Here is a 23,647-nt window from a genome sequence, read left to right as displayed (position 1 = left end):
ATTTAGGATTTGTGACAAGGGTGGCAAGAGAATATGCTGCTGTGCCATTTTGTGGTTTAGGGTCCTCAGCCATTTGTTATACTTGTCTAAGTTACCACTCCACTTTTCTATTAAGGCTGTAGAAAAGACTGAGCCCCCCATCCCCAAGTGCCTCGGTTCAAGTAAGACCTTCTTGAGTAGTAGCTTACAGGTAAACTGAGGAACAGAACTGCTGCAAGTGCTGAGACACTTACTATGGCTGTGAGCTTTTTATAGGTGCCTGCACAAGTTGCATAAATGAGATAATAACCTGAAGGAGGAGCTCAGAAATAAGATCCTGCATACTTACTTTTCGGGGACGTGTTCTTGGAAAGACTGGCTCAGGAAAAAGGTCCAGGATGTTAATTTTTGGCGAAGTGCTCTTCATCTAGCATACAAAGGAACTAGTCATTAACTTTCTTTAAAGGATGTCAGACTGTGGTAGGAGCAAACTGCGAGATACCAAGCTTCAGGCTGGAAAGGGTATGGGAATTGATTGAGGTCTTGGAGCATGAAGGTTTTTAGGCAGCTAGTGCAGGACTGTATCAGAAAGTTTATAATTCTGGTTGTGACTGACCCAAAACAGGGGGATGTTCATGGATGTATCTAAAAAGGCATTGTTAACCAGCAGTGATCAAGCCACTCTGTGGTTAAGAGTAAAGGGGAAAGTTAAAAATACATAGATAAAATTGATGATGTGGGATTTTAGGGCAGTGAATTATGGTATGTTGGAGGGAGTAATCAAGCTTTGGAAATTGGTCGGGGATAGAGTACACAGCATTGTGGGCAGTGTTTTAGGATAATGAGGCAAAAAGAGGAAATAGCAGGAGTTTGGCATATCTTTTAGAGCAAACAAAATACGGAAGGGTAGTGGGTGTTGGGAGATGGCAGAAATAGAGGACGGTGGTTAGCAGATGGACAATGAACTTAATGAGAGCACTAAAAACACAAGTTAGAAGGGAGCTGACTGAGGAGACAAAGTAGGAATGCAGAGGGACTTTAGGTACATAGTAAAGGCAAGACATATCTAACTAGGCAGATCAAAGCTGCAAGGCAGATTACAGAATACTTTGAAAAAGCAGAGGTACTGAATGAATACTTTGTTGCATTCTTCTCAAAGGAAAGTAGAGAATGGGTGTCATACTGGAAGGGAGGCAGGACAAAGTGTAGTGAGCAGTGGAGACAGCAGTGTAGAGAAATAGGCAAAGAGGGAACTGGATGTCATAGTGAGAGCAGAGCACAAGAACTGCATGGGTTCCCGCTTAGAATCCACAGGAGACTGTCCATTGGTAGTGGTAGATCCCCAAGTGGAGATATTCAGTTCACTGGTCAATGCAGAAGTGTCTGGGGAATGGAAGACAGAAAGTGCGGTATCCTTGTAAGGGGGGGAGGGGGGGCAGGAAAAACTAGAAGAGTATTAGATTTAATGGTTGCTTTCAGGATAGTAGTCTGCATAGCTTTGTGGCCAGAAAGTGACATCAGTCCGTTGTAACACAGCTTTATGACAGAGTTAGACGTGAAACTGACAAGGGAGTATGGGTAGATGTGGTCTGCCTGGATTGCACTTCAGTAATTTTACCCTGTGGTCTCTTCTTAGTAGCCTACAGGAAAAAAGGAGGAACAGACGCATGGGTCAGACACACAGGGTAGTCTTGGTGAAAGGTGGATTAAGGACAAGAAATAGTGAAGTACTGCAGAGGGTCATTGGTAGGTCCATTCATTTTTAATACATTTTGTTATTTTTTTCTAATTTCTCCAAATCTTTTGAGTTTTTAATACCATGGTGGGAATGGACCCCATTAATAAGTCAAAGTATGATTAAATTTCATGAAAGGTGTTTTGTTTCAGTCTTTTGATGTTAGCCAGAAGTGCTGTTTGCAGCACTCGCAATGTGCCCAGTAATGACTTTTTTTGCAATTCATATAGAGTTACATGTATTGGTGAGTCTATATTACATGATCGAACAGTGAAATGCTTGAACATGTAATAATTGACCCCTAAATGTCGAACCGTTCAGTGGAGATCTCTGTACAATGCGGACATGGAAGTTTTCCATTGTCTGCACTGTAGTGCGATCTCGGAGTTGGTATATTTAAGTAGCGGGGGATGTGGGGGTGCAGGGGGGCTTGCCCCCTTGCTTAGAGCGTTTTTATGGTTTGTTTGGGTGTTTTTGATTTTTGTTTTTTTTTTTTTGCCGTTTGACATTACAACTTTTTGACATTTAGGGATCGATTATTATGTGTACGAACATTTCACTGTTCAATCACGTAATATAGACATGTACTGGTAACATATCTAAGTACAGCTGTAAATTCTTTTTTTGTAAGACTCATTGCACCTACTACTACTAGAACTGCCTGGGTATCTTTCTTCCACGTTGCCCTAGTTTCTGCCTGCAAATCCTGGTATTTTATGACTTTGTGTCTTTCTCTACGCAAGACACTGAAGTCACTAGGTGTAGCAAATTCAATAGTTAATGCTACTTTTGTCTTCTTTTCATGGGCTACTATATCTGGTTTTCTCGCATCTGTTTTTTGAACTGTTGGTAATGGATGATACACGTGATATAAACTTCATTTTCTTTAATGTTTTTGGGCTCATGTTTTCAGCTACTTCAGTATTATAATGTTTGGACAATCACCAATGCAACAGTCTTGCCAGATTATTATGCCTTTCAGTGTACAGTTCTCCTCCCATTAGTATGTCACAACAAGCAACGCGACTGTTTTCAATTCTGTTTTACAAAACCTACAATTTGTCTGTTTCTCCCACATGCTCAATGGACTTTGTAAAACAATGTGTACATAGTCCACCTCTCCTTAACCATTCTTGTTTTTCAGTCTTGATTAACATGAGGTTGTTCCGAGAGTTTTCAATACTTACAATTTTATTTGTGCATTTCCCACATTTCTTGCCTTCTTATCTGATCCTTCACCTTATATTCTTTCTTTTGTGTTTTGGCACATTCAGTTGCTGCCTTATTTTTTATCTATTTCTGGGTTGATTTCCATTCCTTCTTGATGCCGATATGCTTCTGCTAAACTAAACAAGGAAGTCATCTTAAACTTATTCTCATGTTTCAAAACTTTCACTACATTTGGTTCTTGTGAGATTAGCAGATATATATAAATGCAGTCCCATGATTGCAGATCTGTACATGTAATCAATTTTGAGGAGGCCCATAACTCCTTCAGAATGGGGAATATGTAGTCTTGGTATGCACCACTTTTTATAAATAATTCGATTAGCATAAAGTATCCTCCTTGTTTTCCTGTCCAACACTTTTTGGGGCCAGGCATTCACTCCAAAACTGAAAGTTAGGGCAGGAAGAGCAAATTGGTTTATAGTTTGAACTTTGTTCCTAGATGTTAATGCTGTTTTCAGTATTAAAGTCTTCTGAAATATTATTCACCAAGTTTTATTTGCATTTCATGTTTTGTTGTTGATCCTTCATGAATTCCCAAATGTTTATATACTCCCTCTTGCTCAAGTTCTTTTATGTCACATTCCTGTCCCAAACTGATGTTTTCTTGGTGCTGCAGCTTTCCTTCTTTAAAGGTTGCTTTTGCAGCTTTTATGAAGACCAAATGACATTCTTATATCATCTGAAAAAAGATTTTGACCACTTGCAGTTGTGCTTTCAGTTCCTAATCTGATAAACTATACAGTTTTAAATCATCTACAAAAAGATGATGAGAAGTCTTTACACTTTGTTGTTTTCTGGAAGCCAGGTTGTAGCCATGACCCAATCTGTTAAGTAGATCGCTTAACGGGTTAAAGACAAGACAAAAGAGCAGCTGTGACAGTCACCCTGTAATATCCCCCTTGAATTTTTATCCCTGGAATAATAATTTGCCCTTTATCATGGCTTAACTGCAAAGTGGTTTGCACTATTTCATGATCACTGTAATGTAATTGTTCAGTGTAGGGTATATCTTATAAATTTTTAGGCACACTATTATCCATGAATGTGGGATACCGTCAAATGCTTTTTTGTAGATAATTAGTCTATCCATGCCATTTTTAGATTCTTCCCCTTTTTACAGTTCCCCATTATGACTTTATTTAACATCAAGTGATCCTTTGTTCCATATGACTTTCTTTTATTACCCTTTTGTTCTATTGTCATAATTGAGTTTTCTTTTAAATGACTATAAACTCTGCCGGCATCAATTCTAGAGTGTAGTTTATATGTTATTGGAAGGATGATGTCCTGTTCTCATGTTGCAGTATTCCAAACCCTTCGGGTATCCTCTCTTGCTACTCCAAACGTCCGTCCAGTATACAAAAGCTTCTAGTCACTGCAAGGTATGTGGGACGTCTAATGTTGGCTAAGGGAACATGGGCCATATGCATGTACCATACCTCAGACCTTCTCTGCCAACTGTCAAATGTCAGCTGTTACTGCTGTACTGGCTGTCGGATCGTCTTTTTCAAAGATCAGTACCCCGTTGGGGATGTTTTGTTATTTTGGGTCACTGCATGTCTGTTTAGGTTCATGTCATCCAGGAAGGGAATGTATAAGTGTGGTCATCAAGATTCCCCATAAAGACACCCACAAGCTTCGTCTTTTCTATTTAGGGCCTGTGTACAATGACAAGACCTGCGCAATCTGTCAGGCCTTCATTCCTAAAACCCTCCATGGCCCTCTGCATGCCCACAATATTTATTTGGAGAATCATTGTCTTAAATGCTTGGCATTAGCTGTGGAGGTCCATCTGGATGGTCTGTCGAGCCACCTAAAAAAAGACCAAAGTTGCTAGGCCTGAATCTGTTGCTACACCTCCTCCACCCGACATCCTTCCTGTGGCCAGTGTGAGCCTGGATGAACTTTGGAAATGCCGATATGGGTATAACGGATACCATTGGGGAAGCAGCAGAACCCAGAGCGGAAGGCACATCCATGGAGGTATCCCAGACTTAATTCTACTGAAGGTGAGGGGGAACCTCGGCTTGTACCGGCCGTCCATACAAATCCTTCCACTGCTGTAGAACCTGGTGTTCCTAGGCCTACCTTGGGTCCTATGCCTGTAGACCTTCACTGAAATGAGAGCAGAAGTCAAAACACATTTCTCCCCCCCTGCGGAGCACCAACCAGACTGGCAGGCCTTTTCTCAAAGCCTCTTCAATGCTTTCATGGCTCTTAGGCCTGCAACACCATCCTCACCAGTGGCTCCCCTCTTTATTTGATCTAGACCTCAGGATCAAGATATTCCTCTACTTGAAGTTGAGGATTCCTCTGACTCCTTATCAGGGGACTCTCTGTCCTTTGTGTCTCAGTTACCATGTCCCCTTGGTTATGCCTCTCCAGAGGCGGATTCTGCTGAGATAGACTCTCCAGGTGAGGACCTCACCTTTGGGGAGACCATTTCCAAAATGAGGAAGTTCTTTTAAGTGGGATTCCACTGAGATGTCAGAGGTTCAAAAAAGTTTTACAAACTTCTGCAAATGGACACTCCTGCTCCTTCAACTATCCCTCCAGTCTTCCCAGCATTTTTGGATGCTTTTAATGCAGCCTGTGTGAACCCTGATTTACAGCCCCCTGCCCCTTGAAGGCCTGACGTATTTTACAAGGTCCCCGAGGGAGCCAAATTTCTTATTAAATGCCCTATTGCAGACCCTAGCACTGTATGAGTTTCTGCTGATAGGCCTTCTAAACTGCTTCCCTCCACCTCAGTTCTCCCTACTGGTAAGGGACAGTAAGGTCATGGAGCACCTTGCAAAGACATTTATACTTCAGCTACCCTGGCATTCAGGGCAGTAAGTGACCAAACTCATATGTCAAAATATGCCCTAGCTTTGTTAGGACAGACCACTAAGCTTTTGTCTGATATCACTGATTCTCCTAACAAGGCACAGATATCCAGCCTCCTATCTCTGTCTTCTGAGATCACAAGGCATTCCATTAGATGCAGCTATGATGCTGCTTGAAGGTTCTGCCAGATCTGCTGCATCTGCCTCTGTCATGAGAAGATATTTCTGGTTAAGGTTGCAGCCCTTACCTGATAACATTAGGGCAAAACTATTGGATACGCCTCTGGAGAACTCTGCTCTCTTTGGGACAAAGGTGGCTGAGTTATTCAAAACTCTACAACAGAAGGGGAATGAGTTACAGGACCTGAAGCACCTATTTTTTCTCCTATACCCAAATTCTTCAGGAATTACCCATCCAAAACACAATTTATAAGAAAACATTCTGCCCCTCCACCTCTTTCCAAGGGCAGAAAGAGCACCAGGAAGGAACAAACTCCTTCCAGACCTGCTCAGAAGCCTCAGTTTCAGGACAGGGCATTTAGTCTGTGACTACCTGCCATTATTGCTCAAACCAGTCAATACCATTCACCTATCCCTGAGGCTCTCTCACTGTCTCCCTGTTTGGAAAAACATTACCTCAGACAGGTGGGTCTTTTCCATCATAGAAAAGGGTTATTTCATGACCTGGATCACACCTTCCTTGAGGGGCAGTCCTCAGCCACCCAAAGTCTAGCTCACTCTTTTTCCAACCAGTCATAGAGAGTCTTATTGCCCAAGGAGCAATCCAGTCTGTCCCTTTGTCAGCAAAGGGAAGGGGTTTCTATTCAAGACTCTTTCTAGTCCCAAAAAAGGATGGTCCATGGAGACTGATTCTAGACCTCTCCCATCTGCAAGTGTCAACCTTTCGAATGTTTACTCTGCAGACCTTTTTCCTCTTGATTTTATCTCAGGGATTCCTAGCCACTTTGGACATTAAGGATGCTTACCTGCACATCCCCATAAGACCCAACTACAGGAGATATTTACAGTTCTCAGTGGGCTTCTCACACTTTCAGTTCTCTACCTTGCTCTTTGAACTTTCTACAGCACCAGTGACCTTCACCAAGTGCTTGGTAGCAGTGACTGCCTACTGCAGGACTCAAGGGATTTAAATATTCCCTTACCTGGACTGCTTACTGATGCACGCAGAATGTTTCAAATCCCTGCAGTGCCATTTCCAAACAGTGATATCAGTCCTGGAAGCACCGAGTTTCAAGATAAACAACCCCAAGTCCAACATGAACACCACTCATTCCATGGGTACAGGATTAGGACAGATGTCATAGGTAGGTACTCGGCTGTCTGCCCGAGGGCATTTATAAGCCTAGCCAGAGTGTGTCAGCTTTCGCCGCCCCATTGATTAATTAACTGAGCCTCTGTCAAGAAGAGCCAGTGAAGTGATCCCAGGTGGAAAGCTTTAAAGCACTACCTGCACTCTGTCCTTCGAGTCACAGTCTTGACTGCCAGGCAGTACCTCAAGCTTCTATGTCATATGGCATCAACTATTCCTATGCTGCCATTGACAAGACTCCACATGCGGAAGTTACAATGGTATCCAAGAATCTATATGGACACAACAATCACTCCCCCTGGTGTGCAAAATCCCTTTTCTTCCTTGTCTCAGGAAAGAGGTCCTCTGGTGCTCGAGTCAAGTGACCTTCAATCCTGGGCTCCCCTTACAAGCTCCCTTGCCAGTTCAGAAGATGTACACAGATGCCTCAGATCGGAGATGGAGAGCAGCCATGGGCCCTCTAAGAATACAGGGTACTTGGTCAGACTCCATCATACAGGCGCATGTCAATATTAGGGAGATGAGAGCAATTATACTGGCCCTGAAAGCTTTCCAACATACCCTGAAGCAGGGACCCCTAAAATTGTTCACAGACAACACTACAGTTCTGTGGTATGGGAACAAAATCTTACTTGCCATGCAGACTCTCTCTCCAAGTCTGGGAGCTTGCAACTCAGCAGGTGGTCACTCTGCAGACAGTATATATCCCTTCAGGTCAGAAACACCCAGGCAGACACCTTGAGCAGGTCCATGTCATAGTCCCACGAGTGGATGCTGCACATGGATGTGTTCTTGGACATAATCCACAAATGGGGTACACCTCCGATAGATCTGGTTTGCTTACCCTTAGCAAGGGCAACAGATGCCTTTTCACCCTCCTGGAAGGGGATGTTTCTATATGCACCCCCCTTCTCACTTCTTCAGAAAGTGCTATTGAAATGTCATACCAAAAATCTTGTTGGTGACTCCCGTTTGGCCAAGACAAGCATTGATTCCCCCTCCTTCTGCATTTAGCCAGGCACATTCACCATAAGTTACCCCGCAGAGTGGACCTTCTCACACAGGACAAGGGATCCCTAATCCATCTTCATTTACAATATTTGAAACTTACCCTGTGGGTGATAAGAATTTTGATCCCTTACAGACACCTTTACAATGAGGACGTGCTCACAGTCCTGCAGGAGTCCAGGAAACCTAATACCAGGAGATCTTATTTGTCTAAGTGGAAAAGATTCTCCATCTGGTGTCTCAAAAGGCAGTTAGACCCCTTTTAGTGTGATGTTCCCTTGGTGCTGTCATACCTGTGCGAACTGTTGCAGACAGGGTTGGCATACTCCTTTGTTAAGGACCCCCCCTTGCTGCTATTTCAGCTTGTCTGCCGCTGGATTGCCCTTTGGCATCTCGATTGCCTGCAAAGTTATTCCTAAAGGGAGTGCTGCATCTGCGTCCCCCCAGGAAACCCATTCCACCCACCATGGGACCTGAGCTATGTTTTAGAGAAGCTCACGGTGGCCCATTTTGAACCAGCTTCTAAGGCCTCTCTGAAACACTGCACTTGGAAAACTGTTCTCCCGGTAACCTTGACATCAGCCAGAAGACTGTCAGGGCTTCAGGCAGTCATGGCTATTTCCCCTTTTCATATTTTCCACAAGGACAGAGTAACCCTTAGGACCAATCCTTCCTTCTTGCCCAAAATGATCAATGAGTTGTCCTTAAACCAAGCGCTATTCATCTCCCCACTTTCTTCCCTCATCCACAGAATGACAGTGAGAGAGTCTTAGACTCCCTTGATTTTCACAGACAATTTAGATTTTACCTTGATAAAACCAAGTCTATCCGTAAGTCAGACCAATTATTTGTCTGCTTAAGTCCCAAGGCTCTGGGGAAAGCAGTGACAGAGCAGACCATTTCTGCTTGGATCTCCAGAGCAATTTACATCTGCTACTCCTACCTTGGGAAATCCTTAGGATCCAAGCTATGGCTTCATCTGGACCCTTTTTTAAGGGGCTGGACACTGCCTCCATTTTAGAAGCAGCTACATGGGCCTCTGCCCACACCTTTACCAAACATTACAGATTGGACCATATTTCCAAATCTAGGGTGGAGTTGCCAGGGCAATCCTACATGGATTCCTAGAAAGCAGTTCCAAACCTCCACCCTCTTCTTTCTTTGACACTCACCCAAGGGTTTGGACTACTGCGACATGAGAATAGAAGGACATAGAATAATTGTGTAAAATCTTACCATAACCATTAGATGTCCTTATCTTCCATGTTGCAATATTCCTTCCCTCCCTCTTTAACCCCTTCTTCACTAAACTGTCCCTTCTTGGATGACACTGGATTAATACAGTTATCCTGGGACTTGGGTATGACTGGGGTGCTCAGTTTTATGGTATGGTACGTGCAGATGTCATTTTTATGGCCCACGTTCCCTTAGCCAAAGTCAGACATCCAGCGTGCCTTGCAGTATACTGGCCGGACATTCGGGGTGGCAAGAGAGGATAACCCAAGGGTTTGGAGTACTGCAACATGGAAGAGAAGGACATCTATGGTTATGGTAAGATTTTACACAGCTATTCTTTATTGGTCTATAGTTTTTAGGGTAGCTTGCAGGTTCACTCTTAAGTAAGAGTATTGTTTTTCCTGTTGTTAACCAGGATGGAGCCTGTTTGAGGTGCGCATATAAATAAATAGTTCTCAATAATGGCTAAATCTTCATTTAAAGATGTTAATACTTTTAACCAGAAGTTGGGTACTGCATTTGGGCCTGCGGTTTTCCAATTACGAGCTTTTCTTAATTTTGTTTCAATCTCTCTGGCAGTTACTACATCCCATTGCGTATCCTATACATTTCAACTTCTTATTCTTTCTTTTACTACTACTATCCATTTAGCATCGTTGGTATGTTCTACAGGATCGCTGTAGATATTTCTCCAAAATGTGTATCTCCCTTTTTTTTTTTTTTTGTTTTGTTTTGTTTTGTGTGGCATTTCAATTCCTTTTGCCTTGTTTCCAAATTCTCTGTAAAACTTTTTTGGGTCATCAATAAATTTGCTTATTTTGTACTTTTTCTTTATATTTATCTACATATCTAAGTTTTCTGCCTGTGATGATATTTTTGGTTTACTATTTGCTGTACTGCACGATAGATCCTGATCTGTTCGGATACTGCGCATTGTTTTTATCATGTCTATCTTTCTTGAGTATATTTTGTTGATCTGTTCCCTCTTCTATATGCTTCTAATAGTGACAGTTGTTGTCTAATTGCTTTATAGTTTTCTGTAGTTGATACTTCCATGATGGCATTCAATTTATCCCTTCTTTCTCTTGTTACCCTGTGTTTTTTGGTAAGACTTTATCTGTTATTAATTTAGCTGCACAGTAATGTATCATATTTACTTCTGTTATATGGGCAGTTTTAATTAATCTGTTCATTTGTTTTATCAAACTTCTAACTTTTTGGGTTTTATCAGCTTTCTGTAATCTATTTCTTTGATTGATCTTAATATGTCTGCCCATCTCTGTTAAATCAAGCAACTCTTCTCTTAGACCATTTCCTTCTAAACTGGGGACATATTCTTAGTTCTCCATTTGCTGTGGGCATTCTTTAGAAAGTTGCACAGCATCTTCCTGTGCCACATTCTCTTCAGTTTCATCCTGTGTCATTCCTTGCTGTTTTATGTGGGAACTCACTTGCCTATCACCCCACGACATTGGCTGCGTCAGTGCCACAGTTTCCTGTTCCTCTCCTTGCAGTGCAACTCCAATTGAATGTTTGTACTGGTTTCCTATGGAAGGCTTCAAAGTATCTTCATCTGGCAATTGATCGGATGTTTCCCACTCCACTGATTTCACCGTAATTTGGGGATCCATTGCTCTTTCTTGTTGTGATGTTTTCTGAATTAATTTGCTACACAAATTCTTCACTTCGCAGGTAATCCATAACCTCAGTTTCTATTACTTTTAACTTCTCCATTACTGATCTTCTCTTCTACTTTTCCTCTTTGTTTTCTTATTGTTTGTATTGTAAAATTTTCCATGTCTGGATGCCTTTGCCTGTATTTCTCTTCAAATGTCTTTGGTGCTGCTGTTTTTGTATTGATTAGTTTTGCTTTGTCTTTTTCATAAATATTACACCATATTAAATCTGTTTTTTCTTTCTCATGTCCATATTTCTTCTTCAGATGCCTCCTGTTTCTTCTTACTTTGGGGACTTGTTCCATCATGCTGTGTTGTTGCATTCAAGCTACATTAACTCCTTCACTTCGCAAGTATTACAAAACTTCAACTCCTATTTTTTTTTCACTTCTACTTTACTATTTTTTTTTTTAACTTCTAGTTGACTAATCTTCTGTTCTGTGTTCTCTTTTATTGTGAAAATTTCCGTAACTGGATACCTTTGCCTCTATCTATTTTTGAATATCTTTGTGGCTGCCTTTTTTGTGTTGATTAATTTGGCTTTCTCCTTTGCATAGATATTGCACCGTATCAGATCTCTCCCTCTCTCCTATGTTCATATTTTTTTTTTTTATACTTTTCAAAAGTCTCTAAATTTTGTTCTTCATATTTTCGCACTTCCTTAGTTGCTTTTTTTTCCAAACAGGCATAGGTTTCTTGGTGTATATAATATTTTTCATAAGTCTGTTGTAGTAATGAACATAAATTTTTATTTGAAGCTTCTGACAGTTTTTCTTGTGGAAATATTTTTCGTTCCTCTAATTTCTCTCTCACTCTTTTTGTCTATCTTCTGTATGGAAATTCTAGGCTTCTTGCATAATAGTAGCAGTACATAATTTCCTTCTTATCCTCAATAGTCCACTCTATCTTCTTTATGGCTCCTTTTTGGGCTATCAGTTTTTGTGATTTTTGTGGACTGCAACTTCCTTTTACAACAGGGGGGAGGGCTTACTCCCCCTGGGCCAGGCCTAGTCCCATTTTAGGAATGTTTCCGTGTCTTGAGGAGTCTACACTGTCATTTTTCCAGTCATGGCACCAGTGTGTTTACCAGGATTGGGCAGCTTTTGTCTTGGGTCTTATGCACCCAGCTATCTTTATTTTTTAACGTACTTCTGTCCATGATATGTGCTATACAGAGTACAGTCTATATATCCGTGTCATTTTGGTGAGATTTTATCAACAAATAGGGCCCACCTTGTGAAGGTAATCCCCAAGGCTAGAGGATGAATTCAGTTTCAGCAATACTACTCTCTCTTGCTTGCGGACTTATTTCTTTATCTAATATATTTCTTTCAAACTTATCTGATGGAGTAGCAGATAAGATCATCATCTTCTCTAATGATACAAAGATAGTTGTAGCATTAGAGGATGGGAAAAATACTACAAAAAAAAAATTGGATAGGCTGGCCAAAGAGGGGCAAGGGTGGCAGCTGACATTCAGTATGGAATAATACAAAGTACTGCATCTAGGCGACAGCTTCCCTAGTATGAAATGTCACTCGAGAGTGAAACTAATGGCAACAGAGCAGAGCTAAAATGTTTTGAGAAGGGGGTTATTTATATCTTTATTGGACTGTAAGGAGCAGAATTAAGAGGGTGGTAGCAGCATGACACATAATGCCAAATTATATTGTCAGGGGTTTAGAGTTATGAAGCAAAGTAATTCTTCTGCTGTATCATGCCTGTAATGAAACTATGCTGTGAAAGTACTTTGTGCAGTTTTGAAGACTTCATGCTTCTGGAAGGAGTTAAAAGGAGAACCACTAAATGGGTGTGCATGTGATGGAGGGAACACCTATAATGAGACTAGAGGACTTGGAGCTTTTTTCACTAGATATCTGAAGAGAGACAAAGGAGACATGATATTTGGTGGTCATGCTAGTGAGATAAGAAGGAGTTATCTTAAGCAGGAAGGACAAATTTCAAAAGAGGGTGCTTAGGCAGCAAGTTTTAGAGACTGATTTCTTCTTGGATCTTGGAATGTATTTCTCCAAGTGGGATGTATACCCATGAAATGTAATTCTGGAATGTGGGGGTGGAACGGGGGGTATAGAAAGGCATTCAAGATGCTATGATGCAGGTAGATAAAGGATGGGGAAATATAGCTGTAAAGAGGAGGTAGAATTTTGGATGTACTTAATAGGTTGATAAGTTGGTACTAGGCTATCAGCCCAAGGGCCTATACAAGCCTAGCCATAACAATTCCCTGGCTATTTCTTCCCACACTATTTACTTCCCTGGACCCCTGTCTAGCAGGGCAACTAACATGTTTAAAAGGTAAACTGTGTAAGCATCTTTGCTCCTTTTGGCATTAAGCAATTGGTTATAATGTAATCAAAATTAAATTAACTCCCAAGACATCTATATGCCAAGAAATCACAATAGTGTAGAATATTCTCTAAGCAAGGAAACCTTGACCTTCCAGTAGTAGAAATGCAGCAGGAGACTATTTTTGGAGATAAAGGTCTTTGGGCATCCAAAAATGTATGTATGTATATTCTTCATATTGATGACTGCTGCAGTAGCTTAAGTTACATTGATTATGTCCTGCAAGGATGTAACAGCAGGTCATCTTCAGGACACCTTCCTGGTACCCAGATCGTTAGCTCAAGCTGAGTTGACTAAAAAAACAGATTTGGATGCCAGCCCCTTCACCAAAAAGTGCTCTCCTCTGAGGCTTTTGAGGATCAACATTCTGCTTGTGATGTTACTTTGCTTTTCAGATAAGCTTCATTTGGGGAAAAAGGTTTGTTTAAAAAAAATGTTGACAGCACTCCCCTGTTAAGGAAAGTTGTTTTAAAGGTAGGAGTTTGGACTGCCACAAGACTGTATTCTACTTTTAAACAAGAGTGTTGTTTTTTTCCTGTCAAATTAAAAGTTCTTTAAAGGATTTAAAAAACTTTTTTTTACTGTGAGAAATTGTGTTTATTTTACTTTTTGGTGTTGGCAAAGTGTTTCAAAGTGCTTTTCACTGTGTTTCTGTGAAAAAAGTAACTTATTAAAACTTAACATTTTTATTGGGTCTTGCAGCTTGTTTTCTCCAGGAAAGAGAGACCATTTTTGGATGGCCATGGAACAAACTGTCAGTCACATAGTCGGTCCTTCTTACAACCACAAAAAGAAAAATTTAGGCAAACAGCCTTTGCAACCACAGCAGGCTAGTAATTTGCCTCGGCCACAAGTGAGTGACTACTGTGGCTATTAGTTGTACCTCAGACAACTCGTCTTTACCCCAGAACCCTCTGGTGTAGCACCTACAGCTACTGTGGACTGTAGCTTAGCCATGTCCTTGTCAGCTGTTCGGGTCCACTCAGTGGGAAAGGGAGAGCCACCATTGTTGGTCCTGGGAGAGAGAGCAGGGAAGGCTTCCCTGTTTTGTCAGAATGTTATTCCCATCCCTGGAGATATGTTGGTGCCATTATTAACACTGTTAAGCTCCATTTTTCTTATCAAAAAGAAAACTAAACCTGTATCTGCTCTTCTTCCTCAACTTTCCTTGGACAGGAGTAATTTATTGGGTCTGGTTGAGGGTTTATTTCAGGTATTGATCCTTCTTATAAAGTAGTTTCTGGTAAAAAAGAGGGATACATCTTTTCCTATAGTGATTCAAGATTCTGAATCTGGACAAGAAGATGAAGGGACAGTTAGAGGGTTTTTCTCCTCAGATTTTTGATTGTCAGAGGAAAGCTCAGTTTTCTGATTCTCTCTGTTTGGGTTTATAATTATCTGAGACTAGTTCCAGAATGTACCAGTATTTTTAGTGGGAGAACACTGAAGGGTCTCAAGCCTTCAGAAAATTCTATGAGCTGTTACAAAAAAATATCCAAAGCCTTCCCCTCCTTCCATTTTTGTCAGCTTTATTGGATGTGTGTAAGTCTGCAATCTTCCTAACAGTCCAGCAGATGCTCCTGAAAATACAGAGAGGATTTATAAAGATCCTCAATATCATACATTTTTATAAACATCTTCCCAAACCTGACCCAGCAACTATAGCTTTAGTTAATCCCACTACTGCTAAACATTTGGTTAATTTCAGCCTTACTGTGTGATAAGGACAGGAAGACTATTGATAAATTTGGGGAAAAGTGTATGCTTTTGCATCTTTGATTTTTCAGAATTTTGAATTGTTAGGCTCGTATGTTAAGGTTTGTTCTGAGTAATTTTGAAAGTGTGAGGAATGTTTTCTTTGCTTTTGTCTTGTTTGAAAAAATCTGCTTTAAATAATTTAATTTCTTCTGTTGTACAAGACACTACTCATTTTTTACATTGTATGTATGATTCAGTTTATACTTTAAGGGCTTTGGCCACTGGTATTGTGTTGATGTATGATGCCTGTCTACGTTCTCAGAACCTCCCAGATGATGATAAAATGATATTTTAAATTCTCCTTTGGTTGGAGATTTAGTTTTTGGTCCCTGTGCTGAAGAGGATCGAAAGTGTGATGAGGGTAGTAAGTTGGTACTGGTAATCTAAATTTTTTCATAACTCCCCTTCTATAATTTGTAACAGATTCTGTAACCCTCGTCATCCAATTTTGACAAAAAAAAAAAAACAAAATCCAGTTTCAGCAATATGCAGGTAAATGAAAGTTTAAGAAGAAATGGCAAGGAAGTTCCAAAAGGAATTCAGGAACTATTCAAATCCAAGGACAGTCCAGCAAGTCAGAATGACTATTTAAGGGACCTTGTCTCCCTTCCCACTCTTGCAGTCACTTTTCCCTTCCAGAAAGTTTGAATCTCCACTTTTATATTTGGAAACATATAGGTTCAGTTAGATTCTGAAGATCATTCAACAAGGATACAGATGACAGAGAGAGGAAATTCCTTCTTTCCAGGGGATACCCTCATTCACTGGACCAGAGTATTTCTACCTATCCTTCACATGCTGTCCAGGGGAGTAAAAGAGCCAGTTCTCCCTTCCCAGGTGGGATAAGGTTTTTATTCAAGGGTGTTTTAGTGCCAGTGAAAGAGAATACTTGGAGGCAAGTTCTGAATCTTTCTTACCTAAATCTATTTGCGATAGTGCCCAAATCCAAAATGCTCTCTCTCCACAGCCAGTTACCGCTTCTTCCTCTTTTAAGTTTTAACATCATCTAGGAGGTTCTAAGAATGCAGACAGGCAACCCACACATCACATGCCTATTCATCCAGACTTCAGGCATTTCTTAAAGTTCCGTGTGTCTGGATCACATTATCAGTTCTCTGCCTTACCCTTTGGAATATCCACTGCACCAAGAATGTTCACACAAAGTGTCTAGATCCAGTCATAGCTCATTGAAGGCTATAGGGTTATCCACATTTTTCCATATTTAGATGACTTGGTTATCTCTGCAGAGTCTTTTTCCAAAGAGATCTGTTAGGCAATCTGGGATTCTAGGAGAACATTCATAAGTCTTTTTGAAGCCTTCAAATAGGATTATGTTCCAGGGGTATCAGCTAAACATCTCAATTCAGAGATTTTCTTCCACCGGAAAAAAATGTATATCTACATTTAAAGTTTTCTACTCAAAGGGAATGCATCAGGATTTTGGGTCTAATGGCATCTGTGATTCTCACAAAACCCCTGGCAATACACCACATGAGAAAGATACAATGGTATCTGAAGTCTCTCTGGTCCCAGCACTGTCATATTTTGTCTTATCAAGTCCCAGTGTTGAGGTTTGGTAGAAGGGAAACCATTTGTTGAAGACAGTAAATATACTTAAATCCAGGTCTCCCCTTCTCCCTCCCTTGTCCAAGTCAGTCAGTCACTATAGAAACGATTTTGCTTGGGAATCAGTTTTGGGAAGAATACAAGTGCAAGATGTGTAGGATACAAAGGACAGATGCAAGCACATAAATATAAAGGAGATGTTCTTTGTGTTTCACTGTTGCAGTCATCACACTAGGATTATCTGCCTGCAGATAGTCCTCAGTCGGCCTGAATACCAGAGACTTGGGATTTCTGCAACAGTGAATACACTCGAACATCTACATTTATGGTAAATGTACACAGCTGTACTATGCTTGCCCTGATGAACTCATCATCCTTAGTAAAGCAGGGGGAAGCAGGTCATACCCACTTTACAGACTAGACATGTTAGCTTGGGATATAGCTTCACAACACAGTTTCACCTCACAGGCATACCTTGGATGGCTACAGACAACTTCATTGCTATCATGACAGAACTAAATCTTTCAGATCTTCAGATTAATTGTTCATTTGTTGTGAAGGTAAGATGAAGGAACAGCCTGTGTAAAGGCAGACTGTTTCTAAATGGTTGTCTATGGCTATTACCTTTTGGTATACTCACCTCAACAAAACTATACATGCAGGGTCAAGGTCCACTGTATCAGGGCCTTTGGTTTGTCTTATGTTTTTGGAAAGGGTTGGATTTTAGAAGTACTCTAGAAGCAATAACTTGGTCCTCTGTAGTTTTTACAAAGCACTATAAGCTTGATTCCTTCTGTACGTCTTGATCAGGCTTTGTAAGGGCCATGCTGCAGAGGCTCCTTGACTCTTCTCCTTTCATCTCACAAAATTGGTAAATTATGCTAATCTATCTGTATAGCTTAGGCTACGGCAGCAGTAATCAATATGAAGAACATAGTACAATTGTGTAAGTAAACTTAGCACAGCAGTAGATGTTTGAATAATTACTGGTGCAGTAGCCACTCTCTCCTCCCACCTTGTTTTTTGGTGTGGTGTTATTGCTAGGGTGTGGACTTTTATTGATTTGTTCCCGGTATTGTCCTTTCAGGGCTCATCCTCTCATCTTTCTTGGCATGAAAGCTCTGAAGGGTTTGACACTCAAACCTGCCTTTTTAGTCAGCTCAGGTTAAGCTGACTAATGGTTTGGACTCGAGGAAGGTACCCTGATGCTTTTTAAACTTGCTGGCTGTTATAACCTTTGCAGGATGTAAGCACATAGCTTAGGGTACTGCAGCAGTGATCATTTGAACATCTACAGTTATGTTAATTGTACTTATAAAACTTCTAGGAAAAAAGTACATTTGTGTAATATCAGCTGTCTCTCATTATTGCAGAGTTAAGAATTTTTTTCTGTCAAAGTGCATTTCTCAGCCAAATTCGTGCATCACCCATTAAGCCTTCTGTAACTGTTAACATATCAGTTTTTGAAGGTGATTCTACATCTGAAACCTGTCTGTTGTCCAGGGTCTGAAATTTGTAATTTAATTGTGCCTATCAGTTATATACTATATTTTATACTGCGTGTATTTATAAAAGTTATTGTATATTACTGTAATCATACTTTCAGCATGCTCAGAGATCCACTTTTGTTACTGTTTGTACAGTATATTGTCAGCTATAACTAATTTTAATAGATGCATTGGTTATATCAGTATTTATATGTTCATTTGCTGGTAGCACAGCAGAGAAGTAATTGCTTTTGTTGCTGTTATTTGCAGTCTGTTGTAATTTACTTATTTGGCCCAGGTCACGGCTAAAAAAAATCTGCAGACCAGTTTCCTTACCCATTTAAGTAAATAGATGCACCAGTCTGGTTAATGTCAGTTACTTTGAAAAATCTCTTATTAGTTGCACTCACCTCATTTAGAATGATTTCTGAACTGCAGGATTTAATTTGATGTGCAGTCTTCCGCAAAGAAATGGTGTCTTTTAAGATCAAATCCTCTTTTATTCCTAAAGTAATTTTGAAAGCCCTGGGAAACCTTGTCCACTATTTTAATTGAACTTTATGCAGGACTGCAGTTGGAAAAAAGGTCCTGTGCTACCTGGGAAACCCAGGGATCCCTTACACTGCACCCCTAGAAAAAAAGATTCTTTACTCCCTTCATTGGTAATTTACTGACTGTGTTTCTTCTGGATGCCTTTCTTAATTAAGCACTTCTGCTGACTAGTTTTAAGTAATAGTGCACTATTGCACCTTGTTGATTTTGTTTTGTTGTTCACTATTGACTTTATCTAAGATAATACTGCAGTGTGGACATTTTCTGATACTGGGTCCATAGAAACTAAAATAACTGATCCATTCCATTAACCCATTGCTTCTTTTTGGTTATTGGTGGTGCTGCATTTATGCATTGTTACTGTATCCAAAGCTACATCTGTATAGGTACCAGACTTAACAGTACTATATTACCTCTCTGATATACTTTTTGATAGGGTGCTGTACTGATTCTGCATTAAACCTATTTGCTTTACAGTTACTGAACTTGGTACTATTCATTTGACTATACCTTTGATCACCCAGATCATTATATTAGACTTATCTGTTGCTCATTGCTGCTGTTAGTTAGGTAGCACCCAAGTTGGCCTCTGGGGTGAAGCTGTCTGATAGACCAGTTTATTATCCTCATCTTTCTTGTAGCAAGAGTTAAGTTGTTAAACTGTCCAGTTTTCTTATACCGCTTTGTCTGTACTGATCGTTATAGAATATGTCAGTGTTTGCAACCCTGATAGCACTAAATATTATGAGACAGTATTCCAAGTACCTCATGCTTACTTAAAACTCTTTTCTACCTCCCAGTGATTCATTATGTGAGAGGCGCAAGTGTTTATTGAACTTGGTGGTCACCGTCTCACCTCAGAACACATTTTGTATGCACAGTGCATGCAAACACGCAGACACATACACACATAATTGTAGGCATTTGAGAGGACCATCATTTCACAAACAACTCTGCATACCTTTAGAATGCAGGGGGAAACTGGGGACCTTGGTGGAAACCTACAGGAATATATGGAAGACATACAGAGTTCACAAAAATGTCAGCATGGTCAGTAGCCAAACTGGAAAACCCAGAGCTGTGAATCAGCTGCAATTAAGTGATGCACCACTGTGCTGTCCTCCAGATACTTATTATATTTGTATCTGTCTGAGCTGTTGAATAGGTTTGTAGCTCTAAATTTCAGTTTTACTTTTTAATTGTTGAAGTCTTGCAATATTTCAGACATGTTCATCTACTGTCTGGCACAGTGTTTGATTGTTTTCTTTTTGATCTTGTCTAAAAATTGAGCAACTGTTTTGTATTTGCTGTCTGCTTAAATAAATATCTGAATTTGAGGTATTGGATACAAAATATGGAATACATTATTTTCACATTGTTTGGTTTTATGTTATCAAATGTTGCTAAAAAAAAAAAAAAAAAAGTAAATGAATGTATAACTGTTTTTAGTAAAGAAATGTTGAGTATTCATTGTGTTTTGTTTTATTTTAACAGAAGAAACCAAGCAAGTATTGAGGCTTAGTCTAACAGAGTTCTCATTGCCCAAGTTTTACTTGCTGTTTGGAATCAGTAAAGTTAAATCTGCAGCTGTAATAGCATTTCGTTCCAGCTATCGTGATCGATCATTTTCACCTGGTTCCTATGAAAGAGAGACCTTTGCTCTAACTTCATTAGAGACTGTCACAGAAGCTTTGCTGGAGATAATGGAGGTAGGAATATTAATGGTAAAACTTATTAAATGACAGTGCTCTTAAAACTGGTGTGAGCGTATATATTTTTTATCTTGTCTTGATAATCTGTGTACTGTTCACGCATTCAATTCAATCTTGTTTATTTATTTATTTTTATATATACCCAAAATGTCAGGGGGAGTACCATACTGATATGATGCCCCATGCAGACCATCTCAAAAAACTCCAGCTTTACTCTGTCGCATATCGCCTACTCAGAGGTGATCTCTGGCTAACATACAAAGCTATGTCAAGCCCAGAGCTGTAATCCCACTCCCTCTGAGCTACATGCTCTAGGGACCTAAACTTTGTCACCACAATAAACAGAACATGCTGGACAGATAGAGTCCTGTCCCAAAGACTTCCCATACTCTGGAACAAACTACCTGTCTATATCAAACAAAGCTCCTCATTAGCACTGTTCAAGAAAAATCTTGATGATAGGATGGGAAATAGGAAATTCACCCCGGGGATCACCTCTGTGGCTCTGCTCAACAGGGGCACAGGAAAATAATTTTCTTGGGTGGCAAAAGTCAGGGTACTTTTTTGGCTAAGCTTATATAGGCCCTAGGGCCAATAGCGTAGTACCTACCTATGAACCTGTGACTTGGTTTTTCCACTCTGTTTATCCTCCTCACAGAGTGGAGTTTGGGTCCATATAAAATGACATCTTTTTCCTCCATTTAGTTACACTGACAGAGCTTGGAGTCCCACTGGCTTCTTTAGATGATTCATGAAGGCAGAGTTAGTGCTTCCTTTAAGCTGATGAAAGTATTCAGTCCATTTATATGTTCTTCAATACAGAAGAGGTGAAAAAGCATGGTTTTATTAAATGTTCAGAGGTGTAGTTTTCAAGTTAAAAAATTCAAACCCTCTCTCCCCATTGCTTCTGTCAAAAGTTATCTCCTCATTGATTAGTGACTGAAAGTTGTTACTTCAGAAAGAGAAAGGCAAATTGCAACTGCCTGTAAGTTTGATGCTGTGCCATGTTGTTTTAGCTGAATGGATGAAAGCAACATTGCAGTCGCTAAAAATGAGAGGGTTTACTAGTTTGTGTATTTAGTGTTGCAGTGCAATTCATCCATCCATCTTTGTATAAAAGATTTCTGCCATCAGCTAGTTGTTTGAATAGGTTTCACTGTAGCTGTTAACACTTTACTAACCTCAGTAAGACACATCTTCATGATGTTAAATTGAGTTGTGACCACCTACAAAAACTACAGTAAGTTACAAAATGAAAAATACTCTCATTGTTAGGATACTGGTGTGAGAGTAATGTGAATGCATTGGTTAAGAATAGATATATTGCAAATGATATTGATTTAATATTTAGAGAAGTTTATGCATTTTAATTCATATTTTATTACTGATATTTAAGTACAGCAGAGTAGTGGAAGGGTTGTTGTGCTGCTGAGGTGTCCATCCTGTAGATGATGCATTAAACTGAGGTCCGTACTGCTTGATGTTACTATTTACTCGTGGGAGTTAAGATTGTGACACTTACTGAGAAGACTATTGATCGCTTATCTGAGATATATAACACAAACTTAATATTTACACACGAGTAACGACAACAAAGTATAAATCTATTCAGTTATGTCTTTCTTACATTTTCTTCCATTAAGTTCTACAATCATAACTGCATTTCATTTTTATTAATTTGCTGTATTGATATGTAGTTTTGTATAAAACATAATCATCAACTTGTATTTGCATGTGCATGTTTATGTACACCGCGTAACATTTTCTCTGCTGTTTTTTTCTTTTTTTTTTTTTTTCATTTTAGATAACGTTATCCTCTTTCCAGAACTGTTATTTTTAAAATGAAAACATGTTCATTGTTCCCCCACCCCATTACTTTCAAAAAATGTATGCTTACATGCACACTTTTATGCCCTATAACCTAAGTGTATAAAGTCTTGCAGCTTTGGATCTTGTCTAACTATCTAACCACTTCCTTTCTTTTGTTCAGATATCGCTGCTTTGTCATCTGAATATATTTCCTGCCCCTTTTCTATCTTTGGTTTCTTTAGTTCTGTTTTGTGATGATTTTGTTGGCTTTCAAGCTTATCTTGACTATTTAGCCTCTCCCTGGTTACTCCACTGAACCATTTGATCCTACCAAGGGTGAGAGCCCATTCTATCCCAGTCATTCCTCTTAGGGTTGAGCATTGGGAGTGTCATAACTAACATCAGGCTCTGTTTTTTTTTTTTTTTTTTTTTTTTTTTTTTTTACTCGAAGTCCCTTATCCTCCCTGTGTGACTGACACATGTACTAATTTTAAACTGGTGCCTACTATGCCGTGTCTTGCTTGACCACATTTCTACACTTCTATACTGAGGTCTGCTGCATGTGGACATGACTTTGCACAGCCAGACCATCTGCTGCTTGTCATAATGGCTTACCACTAGGTGCAGATAACACAACAGTTTAGACTGCCTTCTTCACACAGAATCAGCCACTCACTCCCACCCTCCTTCATTGGATCTTCCAGCATTCAGGTTGCTATTCAGCCCTGGCTCATTCCCTGGGTTTTATCCCTCTGTGCAATGGAACTAACTGTTTTGTTTAGTTTGTGTACAGTCCTTATTTTTCCTGTTTGATGCATCTTAGAAAACTGCTTGTAAACAGTCCTGTTGCTGCCCATAGTTTTTACTTCCTTCTGACATACTTTATCCAGAGGTCATATTCACGTTTTCACATCTATGTCTCTCTTTCTTTGACATGTGCTTCACCTGTTGTTTCTTGGTTGCCTTCCTTTTTCTCATCCTCCTTCCATTTGTCTGAGATTACTGGCATGGAACTCATGCTTCTGTTTCCACTACTTGTCTCTACTTCTGGCCATGTGCCATCTCTCTTCCTTTTTCTTGCCCATTAGGCTATTTTTACCCTTTCTCTTCTATCCTTTCATATAATTATATACTTTGTGTGTCTTTGCTAGCTGCTTAAGCTCTCAAACTTTTTAGCTATTCTTTCTGTCTGTTTTGATCCCAGACTTCAGTAGGGACTACAGCCTCCCTTCCAAGCAAATTCTTCTGACATGCATACCTTTCTTTCTCAGTCCTATATACTATGTTTTCTTTTCTCATCCTCCCTTCTGTTCCATTCATAGGTATATACTAGGCTAATGACCACCAGGGTCTTATAAGCCTAGCCATGCAATC

The 23,647-nt window shown here is 39.9% G+C and overlaps 1 protein-coding gene across 1 annotated transcript in view; it reads left to right on the top strand.

Annotated features, from left to right (window-relative positions):
• Nucleotides 1–23,647, top strand: part of NF1 (neurofibromin 1) — a 5,218,972-nt gene that overhangs the window by 4,319,172 nt on the left and 876,153 nt on the right. Inside the window, exon 42 of the mRNA XM_044054637.1 lies at nucleotides 20,247–20,461. Within this exon, the coding sequence (XP_043910572.1) occupies nucleotides 20,247–20,461 (215 nt within the window). The remainder of the gene's footprint in view (nucleotides 1–20,246; nucleotides 20,462–23,647) is intronic.

This window comes from Protopterus annectens, chromosome 13.part0 (genome assembly GCF_019279795.1).
Source record: "Protopterus annectens isolate FY-2018-M chromosome 13.part0, PAN1.0, whole genome shotgun sequence".
NCBI classification, from domain to species: domain Eukaryota; kingdom Metazoa; phylum Chordata; order Ceratodontiformes; family Protopteridae; genus Protopterus; species Protopterus annectens.
The sequence above is the reverse complement of the archived record's forward strand: the minus strand, read 5'-3'. Positions and strand labels throughout refer to the sequence as shown.